The 24,681-nt window shown below is 39.2% G+C and overlaps 1 protein-coding gene across 1 annotated transcript in view; it reads left to right on the forward strand.

Moving 5' to 3' along the window:
• LOC137996117 (enhancer of mRNA-decapping protein 4-like) overlaps window positions 1–24,681 on the forward strand; it is a 39,151-nt gene that overhangs the window by 9,181 nt on the left and 5,289 nt on the right. Inside the window, exons 6-22 of the mRNA XM_068841546.1 lie at window positions 3,164–3,263; window positions 3,573–3,756; window positions 4,283–4,454; window positions 4,749–4,862; window positions 6,806–6,987; window positions 10,482–10,577; window positions 12,033–12,062; window positions 12,437–12,515; window positions 12,656–12,933; window positions 13,354–13,454; window positions 15,520–16,555; window positions 16,774–16,837; window positions 17,745–17,952; window positions 19,174–19,385; window positions 21,438–21,497; window positions 23,213–23,378; window positions 24,368–24,554. Of these exons, the coding sequence (XP_068697647.1) occupies window positions 3,164–3,263; window positions 3,573–3,756; window positions 4,283–4,454; window positions 4,749–4,862; window positions 6,806–6,987; window positions 10,482–10,577; window positions 12,033–12,062; window positions 12,437–12,515; window positions 12,656–12,933; window positions 13,354–13,454; window positions 15,520–16,555; window positions 16,774–16,837; window positions 17,745–17,952; window positions 19,174–19,385; window positions 21,438–21,497; window positions 23,213–23,378; window positions 24,368–24,554 (3,269 nt within the window). The remainder of the gene's footprint in view (window positions 1–3,163; window positions 3,264–3,572; window positions 3,757–4,282; window positions 4,455–4,748; window positions 4,863–6,805; window positions 6,988–10,481; window positions 10,578–12,032; window positions 12,063–12,436; window positions 12,516–12,655; window positions 12,934–13,353; window positions 13,455–15,519; window positions 16,556–16,773; window positions 16,838–17,744; window positions 17,953–19,173; window positions 19,386–21,437; window positions 21,498–23,212; window positions 23,379–24,367; window positions 24,555–24,681) is intronic.

Here is a 24,681-nt window from a genome sequence, read left to right on the forward strand (position 1 = left end):
TTCTGTGAAATTTGTAATCAAATGATCAGTAATCAAGTAATCAAGCATTTCTCTTATTAGGTATAATCTATTCTCTTTAGTTATGGAGTGCACTGCACTGTATGTTATTAGTATCCAGAACTTGAAGATTCAACATGTAAACATGTACTGTGGCTATTACTAGTTAGTAATGACCCACAGTTACTGTGAAAATCCGAAACCTTGAACACTAGAAATGAAATTTTATTTTGTTTCAAGTGGAAAGCCAATCTATTCTCTTTAGTTATGGAGTGCACTGCACTGTACATTGTATGTTATGAGTATCCAGAACTTGAAGATTCAACATGTAAACATGTACTGTGGCTATCACTAGGTACCGGTAGTAATGATCCACAGTTACTGTGAAAATCCGGAACCTTGAACACTAGAAATGAAATCTTATTTTGTTTCAAGTGGAAAGCCAATTGTGCACGACAAAACTAGACCACAACCAGCTACTACATTTAAGCCTCGCACAAAACGAAAGTGCACAAAAAGCCCGGAGAGCTGTCTTGAAACTTTTGTTTAGGCCTACAGGTAATTAGGCACGTCGTTAATACAACATCAACACGATCATTCGAATCCGGTGAGTCCCGTGAATCAGCAAATGAAACCATCTGGCCATCTTTTGTAAGCAAAGTTAGGACGCCTTGATCTCTGACCACTGCTAAACCACTTGACAACTGCTGGTGTTGGGTCAAAAGCTTTTAATTCTGGTCCTTCCATACTGATGCGGATTAGGTCTTCTGTTGTCTTCCTCTTTCACTATCGTATAAGCAACATTGAATTTAATTTCAAGCGCTCTTTGGAGTTCCGCCCGCGGAGCCGTTTCCTGTCTGGCCAAAACTTCCAGAAGTGGTTCATGCTGTGTAACTGCTTTGGATTTACCGCTACGGGTCAAATAACAATCCCTGCAATAAACATGACTCTTACTCTTCGAGTGCTTAGTAAGGGTCTCGTGTTTAAAATTGTTGCATCCATTGACTAAGGATGAAGATGCATGCGTTGGGAAGGCTTTACAGTATTGGCAGCGCATTAATTCTTTTTCCGAATCCCATTCAAGCCATTCGAATTCCTTTAACCATGCTGTTTGGAAATTGTATACTATCCTTTTTTTGTCGCTGGCTCGTCTTCTTTATCGTAGACTAAAGTAACATCAATGGAGCTAGACGCTGATGAAGTTTTGGAGGAGTTCGAAGCTGAAGAAGAAGGCGGCGGCCGGCTGTTCAATAACAATTTATAGTTATGCAAATGAGCGTTTCGTACGGGATTAAATTACATTGTTGACTGCGCTTTGATTTAACTGGGATATAGTTCATTGTTTTAAAATCGTTCTTACCTTGAAGAAAAAAAGTTTCTTAACCCAGGTTGTTTTGACATTCTTGGCCCTGGCTTGACCTTTCACATCGAACTGGTGAACTCGATTGCAGAGAAGCACGTGCTTTAAAGGCGGCTTTCACTCGCACGTGTCAGTGGAGTCTTTGCAAAACCGAAAGGGGCTGGGATGGAATGTAGACATTGAGCTACGAGTTCGGAGAAACCACAGGGGAAAACGACAAATAAGACACGCTGATGCAAGGAAAATGATGTAACTTTATTCTTTGGATCCTGATTGTGTCATACCCATGATTGAATTTATTATTTCAAGCTTCTGATTCGTGTCTGACTAGTTGAAGCACATAGGGATGGTCAGGCAAGAAAGCAGATCTAGAGTTGAGTGGGGATGAGCTCAATCAGTCGCACTAAACTCTAGGATTTTTAGGCACGCAGGTGCGACCACACATGATTTTTTAGGTGCACAATTAAAAATCTAGTCGCATGTGCGACCAGCTGGTCGCAAACTTTGAGCCCTGGTTTAGGATACTTTCTGTATTCTTATTAGGCCTAAACAAAAGTTTTGAGATGGCTCTCGGGACGTTGTGTGCGCTCTTGTTTTGTGCGAGGCTTACACCACGTACATATGTAGTAGCCCCACAACCAGTATTAATTAATTTGTGGTTTCATGTTGCTTTTGATTGGTTGCTACACAATGGAAATGTCACAATCAAATCAAAATGTTCACAGTTTTCAGATTTGCACAGTAATAAATAATTATTGATTGTTACAATAATGATAATAATAATAATAATAATAATAATAATAATAATAATAATAATAATAATAATAATAATCTATTATTGTACAGCAGCTCAGGCCTAAAAGGTGCTCTTGGCCTGGTGAATTACTTTCCTTGAGAGTGAGTAACAACTAGTTCCTCAAGGTGCCAAGGGAGTCCTCTCCTGATTCCCTAAAGGGACAAAACGTTTCTTAGAAGTCTTGCCATTCCCAACAGAGCAGTTTTCTGAATCACTTCAAGTCTGATGGTATAATGCCAAGCTTTTCCATGTGTTTGTCAAACATCAGATACAGCCCCAATGCTCCGATAACAACTGGCACTACTGTCACTTTCTTCAGCCTCCACAACTTTCTTGTTTCTTGCCTAAGACGTTGGTTCTTCACTATTTTCTCCACTTCTTTGTCTTTTACATGCGGATCTCCTGGAATGAGGATGTCAATGATCTTGGCCTCCATTGCCTGCTTATCAACAAAGACAATGTCTGGTCTTCGAGCTTCAACCATCCTATCACACTGTACATTGAAATCCCACAGCACTTTCAAACCTTCATTTTCTACCACTCACTCTGGGGTTATCATCATCATCATCATCATCATCATCATCATCATCATCATCATCATCATCATCATCATCATCATCATCATCATTGATTCTAAGCCTTATACTGATTCATAGTGACTGACTCTTTTTACTCAGTCACTGGATCTATGGTAATTCTTGCAGCTTGTCAGCATGCGATACTTTAAGTGCTGCATGTACTTTGATCAAAAAATCACTTCCTTTTTTCTTCATTTTCTCCTTGATCCAGCTCGTTGAAGATTTTAAAGTTAGTAATGGTAGACCATTAAATAGGAAAATTCCAGTTAAAATAAACAGGTGTCTTTTGGAAAACAAGGCTTAAAACTCAGGTCACTTCATGTTTAGTTTTGAAATCCATAGGAAAAGTTGAATTGATTTATTAGTCATAATTTTAATTTGCATGTCTTCCAATTGTTGATCCCTTTTCTTTTACTGATCTTTTTTTGATAGATAAAGTTCAATTCTATGGTGAAATATGACTGGGAACTGAAGTATTACAGAGGATGTGTTATAGCTGTGAGCAGCAAATGTATTGCATATGCCCTCAGAGGTATCATGTTCATGGAACAAACTTGTATTCTCTAAAGTAAACTGAAACAGTAGTTATACTTGTTCATTTCAAATCCACATAACATTTGTGAAAATGAACAATGGCTACCCTAAATGATGATCAGTTTGCTTTTGCATACTGCTGGCCAACAGTCAACTGAAGAATACAACCTACACAATGAAGCTGACCTTGTTACTCTTTTGAATATGATAAAAACACTTTTCTGTAAGAGTGTTGTACTGTGTTTCTGTAACATTTTCATTTTGGCAATAAAGTGCATTATAATACATTGATTATTTTGTATTTCAGGTCATCAAGGTTATGTGGTAAGGCTCTTAGACCCTGAGACTGCATCCAGGACTCTAATCAAAGGATTTGTTGGCATGGTTAGCGAGTTAGCATTTTCACACAAAGATTCCAACACCTTAGCCTGTGTTGATGAAGGTGGTAATGTTTACGTTTGGGTCATCCATGAGGAAAATGGCAAACTTGAGTATCCTTTATGGGTTACAGGTCAATTGTGTTAAGTTCAGCCATTGAACAAAGACTGTCTTTACCATTATTGTTTAATTAGGGGGTTAAAAGGGCGGGGATAGGGGGTGTTAAGCTACATGTACAATGTACAGTATTAAATGTGTTTTGGGTATCTTTTGTATGGATAATTTTGGTAACGTTAACATGACCGCCATCATATAAGGCTATCTTGAGCTTGTCTCAAGTCAGTTGTCTGTGTGTAATGTACACTTTTTTTCGGATAATAGCTTTATTGTTTGAAATTTGGGCTACCATTATACTGGGAACCTTTTGTTTGTCAATAGGTGTAAATTTGCATGTGCTTGTGATTAACCCTTCCCCACCTGAGAGTGCAGAGTCTTATAGATTTTATTCTGGCTTATGCAAGGTGATTTTACACAGCAATAATTTGGGGCAGTTAAGGTGTGAATGGGTTAAGAAATGAAGACAAAAAACTACCCAGTGGTGTTGCATTTCTGATTGATAGACCCTAACATATTTCCAAGATACTCTGTAAAACTTCACATTCAACGCACTACTGACGCTCTTTGTGAGCACCATAGATTAGTTTGGACACCATATATGCCAGATGTTGAAGAGCATGTCCAAGATGGTGAAGTTTGTGCAGAAGCATTGACTGAAGAAGGTCGTCCCTTGGCCATTACACATGGTACCCAGGTACAAATGTTGCTGGATTCTTTATAACGCTACTTACAGGTATGACATTCTATCGATCACATTGTCTTCAATGACTTGTCCTGTTAAAGATGTTGCAAAGATCCTAATTATAAATACACAGTACACAGGTCCTAACAGGTGTCCATAAAGATCTTCTTGGCAAGAGAGTTGAAGATGGGGCCATCGTTGTTGAGACCTTGAAGTCTCTTATAAGATCATGAGTCTGAAATGATTTTCACTTGGGAATATTTTCCGAGTATCTTACATTGTTCCTATTCTCTTGTTTTTGAACAGGTGGAGGTAATTGACATTGATTCTTTGGTTGAATCATGTGGACGATCAGTAGTCTCTATTGATGATGTTAGACAAGCAGATGGATATTTAGAAATCAAAGATGGACATACAAAGGTAAAATTTTTGAAGGATGGAATAGGTTTAATTTGGCTCAGTTTACGCTAAAGTCTTCAATGAAGAACGTTGATTGAAAACATGCAGGACACTCCTCTTCACTTAGTTAGTAGAGTGCTGAAGGACTGTTTGGAAGGTCGTGAATTGAAATCCACGTGGACTTCAGTTCTTCTCAGAAAACATGATAAAGCCTGGGCCTCTTTTTTCCTAACTTGCATGATAAACTATGGGAACATGAAAACATCCTACACACTCTCTCTGAGAGAAGGATTCTTAAATGAAGCACCCTAGCACCGATGTCTCACCTATGCTCAATCAATCAATCAACTTTATTAATGTGTTAGGTAGATCTAGCTTACATATACATAAACTAATTGGGAACACCTAACTACCATTGAATTAAAAGTTAAGAAGAAATATTTAATCAAATCCAAAATACTAATTACCGGTATTAGTAATAAGCCTTAAAATTCACTGTCTTTTAAATTAAACTAGTTCCCTAAAAATATCTTGACATATCAGTATCCCATAAACCCCTGCTTCCTTAAAACCAAAGGTTGAAGACTAATCCCCTCCCAGGCCACTATTTTCAATCCATGAATAAAATCCTAGATCCCATAATTCCCACTTTTTAGGATTCTTATTTAACTACTGCATAGTGTACATTTTTTTTATTATCTTCCATCATCCCTGCTAGATCTAATTTTCTGATTTTAGCTTTAAACATATTTAAAAATCCGAATTCCTGACTTTCTTATCTAATTTTGACCAGAGAAGTGGATTCAGACATTGTAAGCTATGCTTTCCATACGTCACGGTATTGACAGAATGCAAAAATCGCCGCCAACAAATTATTCTTTTGTCTTTGTGTTAATTAGCCTAACTAGCCTCGTTTCGATAGACCTTTTTACCGATACGGCAGCCATTTTGATTTCTATTGTTTCGAAAGACATTATGGGATGCCCAGGGGGCAAATTAATATGTATTTGCCCCCTGGGCATCCCATAATGGCTATTCAAAACAATAGAAATCAAAGTGGTGGCCGTATCAGTAAAAAGGTCTATTGAATGTTGGTATTACAAAATCTAAATTTCTAAAGCTATAGCGATTGATGTTATTGTCTTGGAATATTTCTTTAATGTATGAAGGACAAAGTTCATTCTTTACTTTATACATAAGAATAGCAATGTCTTGTAGTCGCCTGTTCTTTAACGTGGGTAACTTTGCCAACTTAAGTAACTTGTCATACGTTCCAGATTTCCTATATATATAATTATAAATTGTTCTCAAGGCTCTTTCTTGGATTCGCTCCAGTTTCCTGTTGTCCAAAGAGCGACAAAATTGAATTCTCATACAATGGAAGGTACCTTTGTAATGTTGTTCAGAGGTTTCAATAGAAGGCGGCTACCGGCGATAGACCGCCGGGTACTTTGGCCCATGCCATCACCTACTTCGCACGACCATTTGAAAGTTTTGCTGTGTAGTTGTTTTTTCACTGTTCTCTATCACGAAAATAAAATCGCGTTACTTTCTTCACTAGACTCCGAATCATGGAGGTTTTTTTTCAAAAAAAAAATTGCTCCTTATTCAAACAAACGTAACAAAAATTGCGTACATCGAGTATTTAGGGGTTAGTGCTCAATTTATGTGACATTCTGCCTAAAAACCTTATTTAAATACTAATAAACCAGCATTTTCTTTTTTTCTTAATGACTATAGTTGTAGTGTTTTATTACCTAATTTCCATTGCCTTCTAGAGGGAAACACCTTTTGGCAAATGCTGGTAAGCTTGTAGATTTCAAAATTTTCTGGGCGAGCATGCCCCCAGACCTCCTTACAGGCTCACGCCTTCGGTGCTCGGGATTCCACAACCGTCTACTTTTCCTTCCCAGCCACCTACTGCAAAACTTACTGAAAGCACTGGTTTTGCAATTTTGTTTTAGCCAATCACAGAGGGAGCGTTATCTCCTGATGGGTCAGTATTAGCAACAGCAAGTGAGGATGGTCACATCAAGTTCTGGCAGTTGTCTGAGAATGTTGATTGTATGCATGAATTTCAACCTCATGGTGGCTTACCATTGTCCTGCATGATGTTCACTGATAACCAAACCTGCCAAGATAAAGAGTAAGTGGGATCAAGTACCCTATGTAGTTATGGCCAGTTAGAAGTGCATTAATTTGTGATTAACTGCTGCAGAAAGTAATGGAAACTATTTTTTCAAGGCTTGACTTTAATGTGTGGTTGCAGAAAATATCCATTCCCCTACCACAGAAGGTTTTTTGGTTTAGACCCTCCCACCCATGTGAAATCTCTGTTTCATGGGGATGGTGCAGTGGTGAGAGCACTCGCCTCCCACCAGTGTGGCCCGGGTTCAATTCCCAGACTCGGCGTCATATGTGGGTTTAGTTTGTTGGTTCTCTACTCTGCGCCGAGAGGTTTTCTCCGGGTACTCCGGTTTCCCCTCTCCTCAAAAACCGACATTTTACTTGATTTACTTTCATTGTTCATTTCAGTTTACAGTGTCCTTAACTAGACTAGACACTTAAATAAAGTTCCTTTCCTTTTTTTTTTTTTCTTCCCCCCCCCCCATCCCCAAGAATTTCCAGTCTTTTGAAACTTGCATTTTCAAAACCTCTTGAAAGTTCTAAATAATCACCCAATGTGCAAAGAAAAAATTGACATAAAACACACTTGATTACGATAATTTTTTTATTTCAAATCTTTCTTTCAAAGCTCAATTCGCACCAGCACCAAAGATATGCATTCTGTTGTATTAAATAACACTCAGTAGTTTTCCTCTTCACATAATGTTCTGCAAATGTCCAATTTTGAACATCAATAAAAAAGATATTTGTTTATGTAGTTAATAAGTTATTGAAGCTTATGCTTATTTTTCAAATGTGCTCTTTGCATTGTGTTGTTACGGTGCGTGCAAACGGAAACCCAGAAAGCTCGTTTAAATACATTGACGCAAAGAAAGAATCAAATTCAGTTACCTTGGTCCTTGCTTTACCTTACATGTATTTATGTTGCCATGTGCCAGCGAGTGTTTGTTTTTCAACTCAAGAAACCTCAGCAAATACTACTATTCTCAAGCCTAGTCAAGTCAACTTCACAGCTCTCTGAGTTGTGGTAAATCGTTGCGCACTCCATCCGTGGATTTTTCCTTCCCATGCTACTGCTATAAGGCTGATTATTTTTGGCATTATTATTTATGTAATATCAGAAACCCATAAGGGTTGAAACGTGTAACGGCCCCTTGTGTGCTTGGAAACAAGCTTCTGAATATTCGATTTGCTAAGTACCATATTTGGAACAACAAGAGCGAGGGGTTTCCAAATATGGTACTTGACAATGAAACATTCAACCAATCAGTTCGCACTGAATATTCGGAAGCTGTGAACGCGCGTTACACGTTTCAACCCTTATGGGTTTCTGGTGATATATAGGACAGCAAAAACCCAAAGCCACAAAGAAAATTTAAATGCAACATAAAACTATTAAAAGCTATTGCTAAGTGCCAACGAAACAGTCAATGTAATACATAGTTTGCAGATTTATATCAGAATTCCAAAATACCCAACAGTAGTTGTATTTTTTTTTTCTTGAAAGTACTGCAATTCAACTTATCTAGTTAACAATAATACAATAATAGAAATTGCACACATTGGAAAGTTCTGCTGTAATTTTTGAACAACCGTAATTTTAATAGGAATATACAATCAATTCATCTACATCTACATGTCCCAGCACTTGGCAAAGTCCGATTGACTTGTGGCTGTTTTTGCTTAGGTTGCGTTGTACACCACGAGCCTTTTCAGAGGCATTACGCCAAGCCGGCCACTTCTACTGGAAAAAACATACTCACAGAGGACAGCCATAACAAAATCAGTGCCATGTAAAAAATTGCCAAAGCGTTTTCAGACTTTTCAGTGTGAAACATGTAATGGGGAATCAAACTCCCTTGCATGTGAAAGTTGTTTCACGTGTAGAATTTTTATTGTGCAAGATACGGCCATAAGTTATAAGTCAAATTGATCGTTGAATTGTGTACTTTGCAGACAACATATTTCCTTAATTTGAAAATTAAATTAAACTGTTCACAGCTGAATGGTTACAAAACGAAAACAAACTGCTCTACTTGTGGGCCGAAATCCGAAATTTACAACAGCGGCCGATAAGAACATGTACGCCGGTTTAGTTTTGAGCTCTTTCACTCAATATAGAACACGATGGTTCGAAAATAAATATGAAAGAACACCCAAAGCAAGTGTACACAACGCAATGGTCATGGAAATGGGAAAAACATTAATGTGTTTTCACTCACCTCCGAACACAAGATCACCAATAGTTACGTGCACCATGCAAGTTTGTCTAATGACATCACACGTCAAAACAGGCACTTTTATTGGTCCCTACTAAAATCTCCAGGGAACCTTACATTCCACTTGCATTCGACTTTTCACAGCATGATCAAGAATTTCTCTGCCTGCTGCAATACTTAGCATGGCATTAAAGGGGCTAGGTCACGCTATTTTAGGCATTCTCAGCACTGATCGAATGGTCATAGAATTAACTAAAATATCAAAATAACTGTTCAAAACTAGAGAAGAACTCTAACAAAACAGAGGGAATCCAAGAAGGGACATGGATGGACAAAACTGGAGAGGATTGAAATGGATTGAGTTTGGGTAAATTTGAAAAACGTCGGCCCACCTTTTTTCAAATTTATATCAGTCTATATCAAAATGTCATTTACAAAGCTTGAAAATCATTCTCAGTTGTTATGTGGACGTGATTTTGCAAATGAAAGACTCTTGCTCTGCCAATATGACGTTTAGAGCTCATGATTAACAAAATTAAACAAAATTACCTAAAATAGCGTGACCTAGCCCCTTTAAGCTGACAGTCTTGCAAGCCTCGCATCTTCATTTGGCTTGCTCATTGGCAATTACAACCTCTTCTGGCTTTTTAATTAGGAAGCAAAATGCAGATAAAGATGTGGAGGTCTCCCATGAAAACGAGACACGTAGCAAAGGATGTGGAGATGAGATGTGGGTCAGCCACACTTATTCAGCTACGATAATATTTCCAATTTCATGCCCTTTGGACTGCAGCAGACTCTCGTCAAGAGCAAAAACGATAACAGTTCTTGATCATCAACAAAAAATGCCTAAGTATTTAACATGTTTCTCACAGTCTGGAAAAAACATTTCAATGTGAAACCCTCTCCCCTCATAACGTTTTGGCTCTCATCCTCCCTCTCTTGGGGAATTTCCAGTGACCTTCCATGGGAGGGTACATATTATCTGGAAGAACACAACAGGATTATTCAACTCCTCTCTAAAGAGTACTTTATTGCTGGGAATGTCTTGAGTTTGAATGTGGATTACACCAAAAACCAAGGCAACACAGAGAATGGAAAATGTAGGACAAAGAAATTTACCCTTTTTTAAAAAAAAATTGTGCTCACCCCCTATCCACAATTGATCAACCAGTGCTTGGTTGTGGCTTCTCTAGTTGTTCCTGCCCATACATGTACTAGTTGTTCATTCATACAGTCTTTGTGGAGAGAGAAGAAGGGTTATCAACTCTCTGGATGATGTTTCTTTTTTTAGTCTTCCCATGTGGAGGTTTTTAATCACCGGAGCAGATTTCAATAGAGAGATCAAAGTGTGGTGTACCGTTACATGGTCGTGTCTGCAGACAGTAAGGTAATTTTCATGCTTTAAATACGTTGGGTTTCTGTTGTATTTACACTAAATCTTAAATGCTGCTCAATAGCCTCTTTGCAAATATTCTTTTTCCCAACTAATGTAATCCTTATTTATTGATGGGGTTAGATTAGCTATAGCTGTCCAGTAAAAGGGAATGTGTGAAAAAGGGGCCATTAAATGAAGGGCTCAGACATGATTCTCTTCATTCTTAGTAAATGATAATCCATAATTTATTAAGTTTACTTTGATTACTGTTTGGTGTGATATTGCTGCACCATGTAAATGTGTAAACCTCAAACATAGTTCCTTCAATAGGCTGTTGGAAAGCTTTAGGAAAGTGCATATGTGATTGACGATGTGCAAACATGTACAAGCAATAAAACAACTAAACCAGGGTGGCAAAATATTAAGTGTTAAAAAGGTCAACAAAGATTTTGATAAAAGCAGACAAGGTAATTCACACGTCATTACCATCATAAATAATGTTCAGATCACAACTGTATCTTCACAACTGATGATGATTGTTGAATGATTGAAACATGTGTTGTTTAAATTTGAGAGTGGTTGTCCATTTCAAACATTCATCAAAGATTACTGGTACATTGTAGCAATGCTGACTGTTTGTCATAGGCATTAAAGGGGCTATGTCATGCAAAATGATGTAATTATGACACCCAAAATGCCCAAAAAGTAGAATGAAACATTGCAGTAACCAGTTAAAACTGTTGAACATCATAAAAGAAATACAGCAAAAGGAAAGAGAAGCTTGGGTGGACACAAATGGACAAGATTGAAACGGATTGCATTTGGGTAATCTTGAAAAAAGTCAAAGGAAAGGTTACGTTTATACAAACGTTGGCCGTGTAGCACTTATATTTTAAACAGAGTTAACTGAATAGAGTGTAATGTGAAGTGCTAGATTTCAATCCCATATGAACCATGTGAGCGTTAGCCCTACAGATGGAAATGGGCCCACACAAGGACAGAGAAAAACTCTGACCAGGGTGGGTGCTTTCCCACCCTGGTCAGAGTTTTTCTCTGTCCTTGTGTGGGCCCATTTCCATCTGTAGGGCTAACGCTCACATGGTTCATATGGGATTGAAATCTAGCACTTCACATTACACTCTATTCAGTTAACTCTGTTGAAAAAAGTCAGCCTAAAGTTTATGGCACATCGCCTGGATAAAGGTCGTTTTTTGTTAGAATCATCTTGTTTGTGGCATAACAATAATTTTATTGATAAAGGAATTCCACATTACTATTTACAAGTTTTAGACTCGTGATTAACTAAAGATTTCCCCTAAGCACCCTAAAATGATGTGACATAGCTCCTTTAAGTTGTCTTGCTTTGAAAGATTTGGACATCTACTGGTCTTCATTATGCTTTCATCTGAAATTGTACTGTTGATAAACCAGTAACCATTTTTGTACTGTACACTACCCTTTCAACAGATTTACATCTCCAGATATTCCAGGGTCAAGGTAAGTCAGTTTTTCTTATACAACTGTTTATCAGATAAAAGTGGAGGGCAGTTATCAAGGGGTAAGAGTTGAAGAAGTTCCTTTGGTTTCATCCCTGCCCACTTTGATTAATTCACTATTTTTCTTAGCAACATAGGGTTGATTGGTGTGTGTCTCATAGGGTCAATATTGACAGTACTGTGTTGAAAACATTCTCCCCACTCTACAGTCATTTCGTGCTAGTTAACGTTTAGACTTCAAAATAATTAATGGCATGTCGAGTGGGGGCTGATTAAGGGGATTCTCCATATTTATTTCAAAAGCAATTTGAAACGTCCATTGTGAATTTGGTGTTCTTGTAAAGAGATGGAACGGTTGTTTTATTGTGTTTACAGTTCCATCAATGGTTCATTCCTGAAAGTTAGTCTTGATCTGTCAGCTTCGTATTTGGTAGTTTCAGATGTTGTGAAAAAGGTGTGTAAATCTTTGCTTACCTCTTGTTCCAATATTACAGTTAAGAATAATAATACTCTTTTTGGGTAGTGGTGAGGGTATACTTTCTATGAACATGATTTTATACTTGTTGAGTTTATCTTTGTGTCTTTTATTCCAAGGTTCTTTATGTGTTCATGTTCCATCAAGATATTGAAGAGGGACAGGCACATGTTACATCGGTGGCAGAGTTTCTTCTTACACAACCACTGCTTAGTTTTGTCATTGGTCAAGTCAAGTTATTCAAACCTAAATCTCAGGCTGAACAAAATGGTGACGAAAATGGTGAAACTTTGGACAATGATGACATTCATCATTCGCTGGTGGAACTTGAAGAAATTGGAGATAAGAAAGGAAAGAAATTTGGTGTTCAATTGCAATTATATTCCATTCAAACTAAGTAAGTTTATTGTTGCGTGAAGTGAATAAGTTATTTAATTATTGTGTCAAATTGATATTGTGGTGGTCGTTGGTTATCCCTGTAGACTATTTGAAACTTAATTTATTCTTGTTATTCATGTTGCCATATCCCCACCATTATAGTATAACATACAGGTAGCTCCTTCTTTCAATATATAAAACTCTAGTAACCCATAATTTCCTTATTTGTCCTGACGAAGGACTAGTACTCAAAATGGCAGCTTTTGAATTTCTTTGCAGTGGTCATTATACCATATCAACTCAGTCAGTAGTTTCAGGTGTAGAAAAATATTATGGTGTTCATAAGATAAGGTTACATGTACACTGTATGTCTGTTTAGTGTGTATTGTGGGAATGGACATGTAATGGCTCAGACTTTACAATACATTCATATTCACAGAGCAATGCAAGAGTTGCTGGTACATTTCCAGCCCGAACCATCTGTTCCTCCACCTACGCCATCCACACTGTCATCTCTTACAACAGTTGCTGGCCAGTCTGGTAAGTGATGTAATGACAAAATGGTGCTTCTATTATAATTGTAAAGCACGCAACTTAGATCAGTACAACTAATCCCAAATTGTTCTCGGCAGAGTCCCTGTTAAGCAATGGCAATGTACATTGTATACACAACCAAGTGTGGCAAAATTTAAACGAAAATGACAATCAGTAGTTTTGCTTTTTAATGAAAATAAAATGTGTTCGAATTCAAAAGCAAAAGTGATAACATAAACACGAATACTCATCATACCTGGGTAAAATCAAACATTTAAAAAAAAACGACACAACTTTTAAATTTGCAAGACATGTTCCGGATACTAAGTATCCGTCTTCAGTTGAGGGATGTTAGCAAGTTAGTGGTTTTATATAAAAAAGTAGGTAACAAGTAGGTGTAAACTACAAACTGTAGAATAATAGTTACAAATCAGTGAAAAAAGTTTACATGATACTAAAGGGATACGACGGAGTGGGAAAATAAAAGGTGCAATTACAACACTGTAAAAAATGTTGAATTCAAATAGTAATTAAAATAAGAGTGTTAAATTAACATGTTTCAGTTTTTTATTCAATGCGGGTCGTTCCCATTCAATATGAAGGGCTTCTTTGATCTTAAGTTGGAAATTAGTGAGAGCCGAGTCTAAGATGGAAAAACAATTGAAAGAACATAGATTCGTACACCACTAAGAAGCCTGAAGATGTTTATGGATATGGGAATTGCGATCCGAGGATATGTGCTCACGAACCCTGGTGCCTGTTATGTCGGTCAAACACTTGACATTTTGGCACCAGGGTTCGTGAGCACTTATCCTCGGATCGCAATTCCCTCATCTATAAATATCTTCAGGCTTCAATCTTACTACTACGAAAACCTCGGTAAAAGTTGTTCATTTCTCAAGGAATTTTTTTGGAGATTTTTCAAAATATAAAATCTCAGGATCTTGTCATACATTCAAAATTAATACCTATCAATTCCAGATTGTAAATGGTTTGAACCCAGGAGTAAGTAAAGTAGGATCGTCCGGGTGAGTGTCGTCCTGACAAGGACTGTTTGAGATGACATTGACTGACGTTTCAAGCACCTGAGCTAAAGTCAGTAATGTCAGTAGATACTTTAAGAACTCCGGTCGTAGATGTCATTGGTCAACTTATTCGTCATGTTATTGGTCGACTGTCAGTTGAGCCGAGATGTAATTGGCTGGGAAGACTAAACAGTGATTGGTGCGTTTCGATCCGACTATAGGTCTAGGGTCTGTACGTGTATCGTAGAATAGTTACGTTGTGCAGTACTGTGATATAGTAAATCAGTGTGTTGTTTGTCTGTTGATGTCGCCAATGAGTCGTTTGTAGGGTGCGGGAAGTTGTAGGCATCGGTTTATGGGTGTTTGTTCTAAGTTAGTAAACCAGCTTTCCAGTACGATCCGTTGGTAGTAGTTAGTGCTGTAAGTAACACATGCAGCAGAGTCCCAGTCGATTCTGTGGTAAAAAAGGAGTAATTTGTTATTTTTTATTTAAGAAGGGCCAACGGTCATTTTCTCTCCCTGGTTAGAATGCTCATTGAAACAGAAAAGTTCAAAGGGTGAAAAGACCCACCAGTTCTGATGATGAAACAAATTGTCACGATCAGTTCCAAAGTTAACCTTCGGAGGACATTGTGAAAAATAAGCATTCTTATGATATACATGTAATTCATATATTTTTATATTATATCATTAAAATATATTTTAATATCTTTTCTTAATTTTCCATGCATTTGTTAGTTAACCTATAAGTATTCACCCCTAAACCGGCCATACTTAGTATTTTACTCTGTCTAACGCCAGACGATTTTACTCGTCAATGGGAAACCCCTACTCACTCTATCAAAATTAAAAATGATATTTCATATTTTCTAGCCCAAGTATAGCCATAAACGTAAACAGAAAAAATAGATCAAGCATTTTTAAGTGTGTGAGTAATTTTGGAGTACATTATCTGAAAAAGAAATTGTCGCAATTTGATGCAAGTGTCTGCACGCAGAAATTTATTTTTTTACTTTACTAAAGGCGTATTTTGATTTTGCCTTCAGTTATACACGATGCACTCTCTGACTTGAGTGGAATAGACACAGGAACAGAAGCCAGCACAGATGTTGAAGAACATGATGAAGCTACATGTACTGATGGACCTCATCCAATTCGCACTAAACTTATGACACCAGAGGCCTTTAAAAACTCTGGGTCTAAAAACTCTTCACACCCTGAGGCTGTAAGCAGCAGTGGAAGTAGTGTTACAATGGTCTCTGGACTGAACACGTCAGAAGGATCAGTTGACGAGCTTCTTGCTTCCTCCCTTTCGTCTCGAGTATCTGATACTACTATCAGATCAAGTTCTTCAGGGACGCCTCAAGGTTCTTTTCACGACAGTGGTGTTCGGACGCCAACATCATTACCTCTTCCTGAGTCACCAACCATTGTCAGTGCTCCACAGCCAACCACAATGCCTATTCCTTATTTCCAGTCTAGCCCTCGGGTTGGACCCATACAGAATGATACTGGTCCTAAGGTGCCTCTCTCTGAACCTCTAGTCCCTGTTTCAATGACTGAAACCGAAGCTACTGCTTACGTCATAATGAGTGAAAATTTACATAATGGAGAGAGTGGTTCAAAGGGTGCAACTCCGAGGAACACAAGTGGATCAGCGAGCCCAGTCAACAGAGAACCTGATATTGACGTTTTAGTGGACGACGATGCTAAAGATGAAGGCGAGGAAGAGTTGCCAGAATCTCAGAAACCAGAGGCTGAAATTCAAGAGGAATTAGATGAAAGAGAAAGAAAATCGAGCTCTGGCTCCAGCATGAGTGAAAGCTTGAGACCACTGTCTGCTCGTGCAACAGGAAATCTGATCAATTTGGACGATAATGACAGAGGAAAAGGTGATGATGTCCAAGCTGATGGCCAAGACATTTTTTCCAATGACGACGGACTTTTAGACTCATGGGGTATGAATGTTGAGGGTGATTTGATTCCAACTGGACGGGAAAGCCCTGAGTCAGCACATGCTCTTCCCGTTGGTACACCAGCTTCGTTCAATGTTGGAACAAAGCAACTCTCACCTCTTTCAAGGTATTGAACAATGTAATTTTTTTACAGTGTTTGGACAACTAATTGAATGTTGGGTCGGTGTACTTGTTGCTGCATGAACCTTTGCTTCTCTTTTCACCAACTTGGAAGCATTTTCAGCCGTTTACTGTCTTCAGCTATATACCCCGTGTGTTTCTTTGCCTTTGATCAAAGTGTGTTCTCCATTATTCTGTACAATGAATATTTTTTCTACTTCTCAGTTTTGTTTCCACTCCTGCAAATACAATAGACATCGCCCCTCAGTCTGTCCAAGGGCCTATCATGGTAAGTGGAACTAAAAATCACTTTTTAACCGTCATTCCATTGTTCATAAATTGTATTTTTACTTTGAATGGTTTCGTAGCTTATTTGAGGTACCTGTGTACATTTTTTCTTCGCAGCAAGGGCTAACCTTAAGTTGGTTTACATGCACTAGCGTGGCATTTGAAACGATTTCTTGTCTAACATGAGTTTGTCGCTTTTCAATACCTTGATCGCATTGAAATCATTTCTTCATCACGTTTTCCATCATTTCAAGTGAATCTAGGATCAGCCAAACAATTTTCTTATCGACTTGATGCGAGTTACAAGAACTTGGAAACGTTCACCCAACTTTTTCATGTTCCCTCTTAATTCTTTTCGGTAATCCGTCGCCAAAAAAAAAAAACAGTTATAAATAGTCTGTGCATTAAAAAGCGCCCTTTGCATGTTCTCCGCTGTGTTTAAAAAAAATAACAGTTTTACTGAGATAACAGCCAGTGTTAATGAAAGCTAATACCGCCGGTGCAATTCCAGCAGATATTGAACCAAGATAAGTAAAACTAAAGGGGACATTCACGTTCCCCTACCGTACTCCTTATAGACCATTTCCGAGGTCACGTCTGCCTCTTCTTCAAAGCGAGTCTAAGTGTTTTTGTGATGATAATTAGTTCTACAGGTACTTTTCATATGAATGAAAACTAATTTTCACATGAAAACGCCGCACTTAGACTCGCTTTTAAGAGGAGACATCGATATTTGTACATGTACATGTAATGTTAGGTGGCAGCTATAGAACGTCTGTAAATCTTCTGTAATTTGTATTTTGCCGTAGGTTGTTCTGATTGTACCATTCTTAAATTTGTTTGTTTGTTTGTTTTTTTAATTCGTGAATTTGTTCTCTAATCTCTGTCCTCCTGTTCTTTAATTACAGGATAGCAGTGTGTTATCCTCTCTTGGAGAACTGTTGACTTTAGTTAAGTCTCAACAGCAAGATATCCAAGAACTCCGTCAGCAGCTTAACTTGTTACAGGTGGCACAACAACAGAGCATGACAACAATTACTCGTGAAGTTCAAAATGTTGACGAGAGATTGTCCGGACGGCTGGAGAACAGTCTGGCTGAATTTTCTAGGGAGGAATGTATCCTATGTTAGAAGTTTCATTTAACGTGTGATAATAAAACAATAAACACTTAATGACTGGTCCCGAGGGAAACAGTTCATTTTGTTTTCCGAGAATCTCAATGTTTCCCCGAGGCGCAGCCGAGGGAAACATTGAAATTCGAGGGAAACAAAATGAACTGTTTCCCTCGGGACCAGTCATTAAGTGATTTGTTATATAGCAAAACAAATGGGTCAAACATTTTGAAAGAAGCGCCCAGATTCCAGCGACAACATCAGGCCACCTTCAACTGCACGCTCTGATCACGTGCAACAGCGGTCAACATTTGGCGGGTAACAGTGAACTGTTCCCCGTTTGACGTAATAGTTTTCGCAATGTTGCCCGCTCATGGCATTTGGCGGTAAACAGTTTCATTGTTAAATGCCATGTGACCATGAACTAGCCAATGAATGGGCGCGCTGTAGCGGGAAAAACTCCAGCTATATAACAATGGGCCTTATTTTAAATTGTTTGTCAATTGATAGTTACAGAAGCAAAAGGTAAAGCACAGGAAAAATTACTCCTTGCCCCTGATTGAATGCCGTGGCTAGAGATTCTAAAGACATCACTTCGTTTAGTGGTGCAAGAGCGGTTTTCAATTGAGTGTCGAAAGTAATTAGAGAATTACTTTGATTTTACATTACTTCACTCAGTGATTGGTTCAAAGTTCTCGCGCCACTTTTTGAACCAATCAGAAGTAAAACCAAAACCAATCGTGGCTCGCGCGTGCACATTTTCCCGCGCTTTGTGTCGGCTACGTGTAATTACTTCGAGTTTTGATTGGTTTACTGGATTGTTTCCGTTCTTTTTGAGTGGCCAAAGTAATTACTTTGGTTTTGGTTTTACGACACTCATTTGAAAACCGCTCTATGCTGGAGTAATAGTACGACAACTTTCGATACTATGATTGACAACTGTTCTGCTGTGTGATTTCCGTAATGTGTGACGAACAGTTTTGCTTCCTTAGAAGGAAACGAGCAAAGAGGATCCCTCTTAAGCTACATGCTCAGGAATGCAGCAACAGGAATTTAATATTGGAAACTGCTATCATCGATATCTACACGTGCAGGGTATTGGCTTCCGACGAGCGTGGTTCTGTTTCTTCCTTGTGTATTGTAATACTCGTTAAGGAGTTGTTCATAATAGCATAACTTATAATTTGACAAAGTTCAAGCCTTTTTTTCTTAACCAGCTCTTCAGCTCAACGTTTGGATAAAGCATTTCGCGAGAAACATTCGGCGGATAAGAAGCGGCACGAGCAGCTCCAGAGCACCTTGTCACAAACTCTGACCACCACCCTGTCAGGCAAACTTGATAAGGCAGTGAAAGCTGAAGTAAAGAATGCTGTGGTACCATCTGTACAGAAAGTATTGAGCTCTTTACAGGAACAGCTCAACAATACACTGGCACAGGTAACTAGCCGCAAAATAGTTATTTATCGGCGCACATTGTGGACAATTTTGTAACGCACAAGATGCCCATTCCACACCTATCCAGATACTTTTGAGAACGGAGACTTTTTTCACAGTTTTTGCCTTCCGTCCACACGTAAACGGTGTATTCGGTCACCGAAAATGGCCTCCAGAGTGAAGACTTTTGAAAACGTGGACGGACGAAAACGGAGGTTTTCGAATGCGATGATGTCATCGCTCGAGTCCAGTCATTCCGTCATTCTCGTTCTTTGGAAATGAAAGTGACGGTTTCTAGACAAGTTGTGTCTTTACTTCTTCAGCTTCTTTCAAGTTTAATAGTTTGCATGCAGTTGAATTTTAACGTTCTTACATCTTTAAGCTGAGTATTTAACAAAGCGATTAAAAATAGCAAGGATGCTTTCCTCGTCCGCTTTGACAATAATGGCTGTAAAACGGTTAAACAGAAGGCCAACTACGCCACGAAGATTTCGGGTTAGGCCTGGACGAACGTGTGCGTGGTAGGATAATTTTGTGAAGCGGATTGTTGTACCAGAAAAATGGAGGGAGTATATTTGAGTAAATAATGCGTCCGCCGTGCTCTTGATCGTAGATGTACTGCATTTGTTCGCTGATTTCGACATGTTAGAAGATGTGAACAACACTAAACATGAACACTAATCAACACCAAACGAAAAATTGGCGCTGAATTGCTGCGTGCGGGCTCATAAATTGCCAGCTTTGTGCATCGTTGTAGCGTTGTCGTGTGTTTGACGGGTGATTACGATTTGAATACGCAAGGTGTGGACGCATATAACGCAAAAGGGTCTATATCACGTTATTTTAGGGTGTTTAGGGAAAATCTTTAGTTAACCACGAGTTTAATGTTTCATTCTACTTTTTGGGCATTTTGGTTGTTATGAAATTACATCATTTTGCGTGACATAACCCCTTTAACAGAACACACCCGTCGTCCTTTTAAAGTAAACAAAAACATAATTTTTGACCAGGGAAGAAAACCAGAGTACCCGGAGATAAACCCTCGATTCAGATTGAGTTCGACTCTAACTCAGCCTGTAACTGTCGCAGACGATGGAGGCATGGTTCATGACCAATGGTCACTTACTGTAACTTTCACCACAACTGTGGTGGGGGTCGCACAACAGAGCGAGGCTCCAATTAAGTGGGCCCTTTTTACCCTCCCAACCATGATATACCACAGAAGACAGACCACAACACCGGGAACTACATGCCCTACTCTTTACGACAAGTGTGCGGGTTCTTTTACGTCCCACAGCATTATGAACATTGAAGGGTTGTGAGACGGGACCCCCGGCTTATCGTCCTTATCCGAGAAGACTAGAGAGTCTAACCATTTGAAGATTTAATTACAAAGGCAGCACTTTCTGCTCAGTTATTTAAGGACCCTGAGTGTTGGTCCGGCCGGAGTTGAACTCACGACCTCTCGCGTGACAGCCCGGTGCTCAACCAACTGAGCCACCGGTGCGCGTTAGAGCTCTTGCGTGACTCCCCAAGTTAACAGTTTTCCAGGAGTAAAGGTTCTCTGCATACTAGGAATTCGTCTTGGTTACGCAGCCATGATCTCTACGGGACCTTTTCTCGAAAGGCCCATAAACGTTTTGGGCCCGAAAAGCCAGTTGTGAAGCTGTGATCTGCGTATCTTAGAAAGCTGGTCTTTGAGCAAATTTACCAGACTCGAAAGAACAACAAAGTTGCAAAGTTTTCTGCCTCAAAACCGTCAGGGTTTGAAGATAGAGAGGGACGTGGGATTCCCGAAATAGGTGCGAAACGTTTCGGGATTAGGGTTAGACGCAATATTGGAAGAGTGTGGGATAGGTCTGGTCCGGGGGACAAAACGACGGGGTTCCCACCCCGTCGTTTTGTCACCTGGCCTAGACCTATCCCACGCTCTTCCAGTATGGCGTCTGATATATGTGTCGTGGCGACAACAACATCTACCGCCTGCAAGCAGGCTAAGAGGCTCTCGAGAAACGGCCCCAGCTTCTTGTAATTCATTTCATATTCTTTTGGCAGAAATTGACAGCTACAGATGCCGTTTTGAAGGAAAGTATTAGTAAACTGGTGAAGAGCAAGGTAAGATTTTTCTGTTCATTATTTGCTGTGAAAAACGTTAATGGCAATAACACACGTTTTGATAAATTGTTCAACTGTAATTTCTTTCATTGTGTAAACGGGTTGAATTCTAAAATTCCTGTAATTTGGGTATTTCCGGAAGTTTTGATTTTGCTTAGCAAGCAAGAGTCTGAATTGATGTCTGACTTGATTATGAAATGTTGCTCAAGATGCTTGGTAATGGTTATTTTTTGAAATAGCACCTGATCACTAATTGCCTTAACCGTTTAAAAAAATACCCATTGTATGGTAAATTTTCGAAATTTTGCAGTTTTGTGAAAGGTAACCTAGGTAGGCTAGCTTATGATTACATTTCATAAAAGTTAATGATATACACACCAATACTCCTCAAAAGTTTGTACTGCTGGATTTCTGTGTGACCTTCTTGTGAATTATTGCGTGATGAGTAGCACTATCAGCTCACATAGTTTATTTGCCTCGTTTTGGTGGGGGGTTTTTGAGTGGTCGAGAAAACCACGTGAGCAAATGCTTTGTTTTGATTGGTGGAGAGGACATTGTCCATCGTGATGGCTGCAGACCCCTTTTCTGTGTCTTTCTGAAGGTACCGTGGAAGCATTGTATTTCTGGTCACTTGGGATTAGTCTTTATTTGGAGTTGTTTTGTATTCTGTCTTTTGTTTCTTTTGTTTGACGTAATCTCTGCTCTGGTACATGAAGAAGGAACCCCATTTTTACTAAAGAGGTTATCTTGCATCCCACGTACAGTGCACGAGATATCCACCTTGAGGGATCAGATCGTACAGGTTCGTTTGGGCTGCTTAATACCACTTCCATCCACTTCCCTTCAGCTGCCGAACGTAGGGAATCTGCGCTTTTAAGTGATTGGGATTTTTGTGACATGTGGCCGCCATCTAATCCACATACGTGCACACTCCCCTGGGCATCTCTTCTTAATTTTTTCTCCACCAATCAGATCCCAGCTGTTTGGTCATTGGTTTTCTCGAAGCCTTCACCAAAACGAGGCAAACATGGCTATGTGAGTTGATGGTTCAACATTGACGTGACGGTTTCAGTTGAGTGTCAAATATTCAGGATTGCTTTCCCTCTCGAACACCTGCGTGACAGGATCAGTTGCGTGGATATGATTTTTCTCTCTCTCCGCCTTGTGGATTGCACAATTGGAAGACATTACCCCTGCGAAAGATATTTATGCTATATTTTTAACAAAGGAGGCCTGTGTAAAGTTGCGGGCTAACTGTTAGCTAAGTGGTATCAGTCTTATTGGTTGTCATGGTATAGAGCGTTTTCACTAACGTGACGGCTAGAATGGATGCTAATTTAAAAAAACAAAAGAAACGACCGTTTCTTTGTTTTGGAACACCAACATGGCTGCCGTGACGTCATGTGAAACGCTCTATTTTAAAGCGGATTAGCCTAAGTCATGCTTACAGTAACTCGTCTTTGGTTGACAAAATAAAAAGCTCAACGTCAGTGGTTTTATGATTTTACTAAATAGTGTTTTCTCCCTCGTAACTAGTAGGCAAACAAAAAAATGATTTATGAAAAACAGAATTCAATTCCCAGAGGATTTGTTTGGCACACCAACGTGGCCGCCCTTTTGGAAGCTCGTCATGGTCGCCGCGAAGTCGTGTGAAAACGCCTTACGAGTATGAAGCACCCAGAGCCCTACATATCCAATTGTTATTTCTGTAACAGGGTGTGGTGGATGCCATAGGCGGTGCAGCATCAAGTGCTCTGCAGGGTCCCATCCAGGTGACTTACCGTGAAGCATTCCAGCGCGAAATACTGCCATCATTTGAGAGAGCTTGCCAGAGTATGTTTCAACAAATCAATGACTCGTTTAATAAAGGAACACAGCAATGTAAGTCAAAGCATTTGTTTTAACGTTTCCGAAATCGTAAAATTAGAGAGCGTTGTCAAGAAACAATCATTCAAACGTACGCAGCAATTTTCGTCCGCCACAGTCACGATTGTTGTTCTTGTCTTGCACAGTTTGGAGAAAGACTTGTGAGTCTGCGTAATTCACGTTTGTTTTTCGATCCTCGGAGTGGTCCATATTTAGCGCCTGCTAACTGAAGGTGCTGAGATGGTCAAACAGTTCAATATTTTGTTTTGAGTGAAAATAACCTTTGGGTGGGTGGAATGGTTGAGCTTTAAAGAAAGAAACAGCGAGAGAGAGAGAGAGAGAGAGCGCGCGCGCAAATAAAGTATCAAGAGCAACGCTATTTATAGGCTCTATCTCCCACGGAAGTCAATTTACTTTTTTCAGCTCAGTAGATACTAACACATTTTCACCTTTTTCTCCCTCCTGAGGGACGAAATTACTAAGGACGTTGAGATCTTCGACAGTGATGTCAACGTCGGTGTAATGCAAAATTGAAGACCATCTTTTAATTTTTTTTTTTTGGGGGGGGGGAGGGGAATTATTCCAGGTCACTGATTTAACTCTTACAAGCTAGCCTAACCACCCTCAACTTCGTTTGGGGGAACAGTCCTCAAGCAACAGCAACATCAAAAATATATTTTTCGTCGTTTTATTGAGGTTGTTTTCCATACAAATCGAGATTCGGTAAACTTTCCTGGCAGATTTCCAGAGAACTGGAAAGAAATGTACAAAAGGTCAAAACGCCGCGATATTTGTTGCTATGTTTTCGTGGTGTTCGCTGTGAGAGATCTTAAGGTCCCTATCCAGCTCATAGCGGACTAATTTTGATCGTGTTACTGCCAGTTATTTTCCCGTTTCATCATCATACATCGAGCAACGTCTAATGATTAGCTGTATACCTGAGGAATACATAATGTAACATCCGTGGTTAGAATATACTTATCAACTCTAAATTTCTCTCGAAGATCTTCATCAGGTAACTGCTGCGTTGGATAGTCGTAGAAAAGACGAGAAAGAGTCTCTTGCCCCGGTATTACAGCAGCTTGAGGCTCAGACCAAGTCATTCCAAGCAATAACTGAGAGAATGTCTTCAAACATCTTGGCTGACTTTGAAGTTATGCTACAGAAACAGTTGTCGTCGTCTGTGGAAGGGTATGCTTTTCCTTTATTTTTTGTTGTTTTCTTTATTTTACAAGGATATCATGTTAACCATTCACAATTTTCGCAAATATGGCCATCGGAATGTGCGTCACTAGGCGGCTTGAACAAAAGCAGACCA

The sequence above is a fragment of the Montipora foliosa genome, chromosome 1 (genome assembly GCF_036669935.1).
Source record: "Montipora foliosa isolate CH-2021 chromosome 1, ASM3666993v2, whole genome shotgun sequence".
NCBI lineage: Eukaryota > Metazoa > Cnidaria > Anthozoa > Scleractinia > Acroporidae > Montipora > Montipora foliosa.